Source organism: Prunus avium, chromosome 1 (assembly GCF_965620075.1).
Source record: "Prunus avium chromosome 1, drPruAviu1.hap1.1, whole genome shotgun sequence".
Classification (NCBI taxonomy): domain Eukaryota; kingdom Viridiplantae; phylum Streptophyta; class Magnoliopsida; order Rosales; family Rosaceae; genus Prunus; species Prunus avium.
Genome location: NC_142284.1, coordinates 15,775,756 through 15,779,236, shown reverse-complemented (window position 1 = coordinate 15,779,236; position 3,481 = coordinate 15,775,756). Strand labels below are relative to the sequence as shown.

Sequence of the window (3,481 nt, the reverse complement as noted above, 5' to 3'; positions counted from 1 at the left end):
GTGAGTGAGAACTCATCAATGTGCGCCTGCCGTTCGGCACGAGAGGTGAGTGAGAACTCGTCAATGTGCGCCTGCCGTTCGGCACGAGAGGTGAGTGAGAACTCATCAATGTGCGCCTGCCGTTCGGCACGAGAGGTGAGTGAGAACTCATCAATGTGCGCCTGCCGTTCGGCACGAGAGGTGAGTGAGAACTCATCAATGTGCGCCTGCCGTTGGTTAGTGGAGTTGTGCTCGAAGGTGGCTAGATCTGCCACGTTCGGGAAGTTGAAGCGTCTCCGAGGATTGGAAGCGTTGCAACTGACGTTTGGTCTCTCCCATGCATGCGTGACACGTGTCGGCATGGCTGTGAAGAGCCGCGTCGTTTCGTATCCCGATGCGTCGCTTCGCTTCCCGATGCTAAATCGGCCTTATAAATGTGAGGAGAAGACGAGAGTACAAATACTTGGAAATTTTGAGAGCAAAGAGAGCTTGTGAGAGGCGATTTCCGGCAACCGTGCTGAGGCTGAGCAGGCGATTTCCGGCAAGTTTGAACAAGGCGGAGGCGATTTCCGACGAACTTGAGCCACCGTGCAAACAAGGTATGTTGCCGTGTTTTCGTATTCCCATGGATCAAAGTGTTGAATTGCAAGAATTTATGTTTGAACAATGTATGAACAAGCATGAACACGCATGAACACGTATGAACGTAGTGTTTTTAGGAGGTAGAATAGGATTTGGATTCTAGCACAGCCCTTAGTGTACGTTCGTGTGTTGTTTGTAGATGTCAGATACCGAATCCGAGCGTAGGCGTAGTCCGAGGGCATACGAGGATGAGTCGTCCTCGGGGAGTTCTGCCGAAGAGAGTGGGAGTTCTGAATCTGCGAGCTCTTCGAGCTGTGAGATAGTGGAGGGGGCAGGAGGGCGTGCCGAGGCTGGGGGTACTTCAACGAGGGTGCCTGGGGGTGATGAGCCTTCGACCTCGGGTCGTGAGGCCGATGGGGGTGGTGTCTCTGTTGCCGTTCCCGGGGAAGGGGTGCTGAGGGTCGTCAGGGGTAGGCAACGGATCCCGATGGCGAAGCCCACGGAACCTGTGTTCGGAGTAGATGACTTAGAGCCGAACACACTGACCGAATCCGAGTTGGCGAAGATTCGGTCGGAGTACAACATTCCGGAATCGGTAGGGATGCGAATTCCGGAGCCCTTAGAGTCGCTAAGTGACAATGACAAGGGGGTGGTCTTCTTCACAGATGTGTTTAAGCATGGCCTTCGGCTGCCGTTAAAGCATTCGGTGCAGAAGATCCTGGCGGCGATCGGTTATGCGCCAGGGCAGTATAACCCAAATTTTTGGATTACGCTGCTCGGGACGATCACGGCGTTCAGCTTGGCCGGTGAGGGGGAGCCAAGCTACGAACAGTTCGCCCAGCTGTACAGTGTGACGAGGGCGAAGAGTGCCGATCATGGAGGGTGGGTTCAGTCCAACTGTCTCTCGGCAGGGCAGCGTGGGCACTTTGTGGTGGGGGTGCCGAGCTCTCAAAAGACGTGGCGCAAGCGTCGAGTGATTGTCTCCGGTGATTGGGAATCGGCACCCGGAGTTATCGTTGAGAGGAGGATTCCTACGTCCTTCCAGACAGTCGGTAGGGTAGAACCTGCCGTTCGGCAGGGTTAATAGTGTTGTTTTTTTTTTTTTTTTTTTTTTTTTTTGGGTACTGACCGTTGGTATTTTGGTTTCAGTGTCCTTGAAACGGCCGGCCGCACCGATCAGAGAGATTGAAGCAATCGAGAGGGTGAGAGCGAAGATTGCCGAAGAAGATCGGTTTTGTAAGGAGCTGCTCTACTTCCGGAATCTGTTCAAGGCAGGCCTGATCGGTAGGGCCGAACACGATCGGAGGGTGAAGGAGGAAGAGGAAGAAGAAAAAAGGCAAAGTAAGAGATGCCGTTCGGCAGGGTCGGTGTTTTTTTTCTATGCTGCCGTTTCCTTTTTGACTTCGTGCTTTTCCTGTTTTGCAGTGGCAGGAGGGAGGCCTATGAGCGAGGCGACGAGGAGGCGTCTGGAGGGGCAAGGGGCGCCAAAGACGAAGAAGGTTCAGTCCCCCGGGCCGAAGAAGAGAAAGACGGCAGGGCCAGCGGGAGGGACGTCGGCTGATGAGCAGACGGTGGCTGACCGCCGGAGGGAGAAGAGGGCGGCGGAGGCAGAGGTCGTTCGGGAGGCCCACCTCCAAATGACGGGCAAACGGCAGATCGAGGGTCCCATCGATGTGACGCCGTTGCCGAAACGGCCAAGGGGCCCGAACGAGGGGACATCGGTGTTGATCCCTGATGATGAGGTGGAGGGAGAGGAGGGACCGGTTAACATCGCGTGTCCTCGGAAGGCTGTGCCGTTCATCAACTGTATGATTGACGGTGCTCAGATGGAGCTGGCTGAGCTGGAGCAACTGTCAACGAAGACGTTGCGTGAACAAACCGGTCGGGCCTTCCGTCTCCAAGCAGCGGTAAGTGTAGGATTTGTAGCTTAAGGATACTTTGATTCGGCATGTATTAATGTGTCCGTTGGTGTGGCAGGCTAATATGGACATGTGGCTCTGCGCGAAGCGAGCTGTGAATGCTGCCGAACGGTACCAAAAGAGATTTGAATAGGGCCGTTCGAAGATCGCTGATGCCGGAAAGATGCTGCAGGAGGCGGACCAGCGTGCCGAGGAGAATGCGGCGAAAATTGCTGAGCTGGCGTCGAAGCTGGCGGCGACCGAGCTGGACGTGATGGCTGCCCATGAGGCGAAGGCAGCGGTAGAGGTGGCGATGGATGCGGCCGAGCGGTCGCATGCCAGGGAGCTAGTAGAGGAGAAGGCGAAGGCCGTTGCGGACTACCGATCGTCGGAGGAGTTTACACGTTTGGTGGATAGAGAGGTCATGGAGCAATGTGACGACTTTCTCTATCGAGTCAAACGGTATAATGCTGACAAGAAGCTGAACCTGAACTTCCTCCGGGATCCACCACCGCTGCCGGAAGGGGTGACCGAAGAGATGGTGGAGGCCTACAAGGGCGAGGATGCCGAGGCCGAGGAAACCGACGACACCGATTCAAGCAGTGGGGAGGAAGGTCATCCCGGGCCGAGGGCTGCCGTTACGTCTACTGCCGAGCCGTCGACTGATCCTGTGCCTGCGTCAGCTGATGTCGATGTTGTAGCGACCGAAGCCGATTCACCCACCTCGTAGACTTTTTGTTTTTAACATTTTTGAGCGTGCCGAACGGCGTATTGTAAAGACAGATGGCCCTTCTGTGGCCCCTTATTTATCAATGTTCAGTTTGTTTCGGGTTAATGTGCCATGTCCCTTAATTCTGTATGTGCGCATGTCGTATGTAGAGTATGTTTGACATAATATTGCTGAATGGTAGTGCCGTATGTATAGAATAGGGAGTTCCAAATTAAACCGATTACAAAAGTTGATGACCGAAGGTGACGACCGAAGGTATGATACAGAGGTGATGACCGAAGGGGCGTTCACT

General features: G+C 54.6%; 1 protein-coding gene across 1 annotated transcript; it reads left to right on the top strand.

Annotated features, from left to right (window-relative positions):
* Window positions 1-1,716: 1,716 nt before the first annotated feature.
* Window positions 1,717-2,492, top strand: LOC148297412 (uncharacterized). The gene is made up of 2 exons (XM_088246512.1): window positions 1,717-1,902; window positions 1,987-2,492. Coding segments are annotated over exons 1-2 (507 nt in total). The 5' UTR covers window positions 1,717-1,901.
* Window positions 2,493-3,481: the final 989 nt, after the last annotated feature.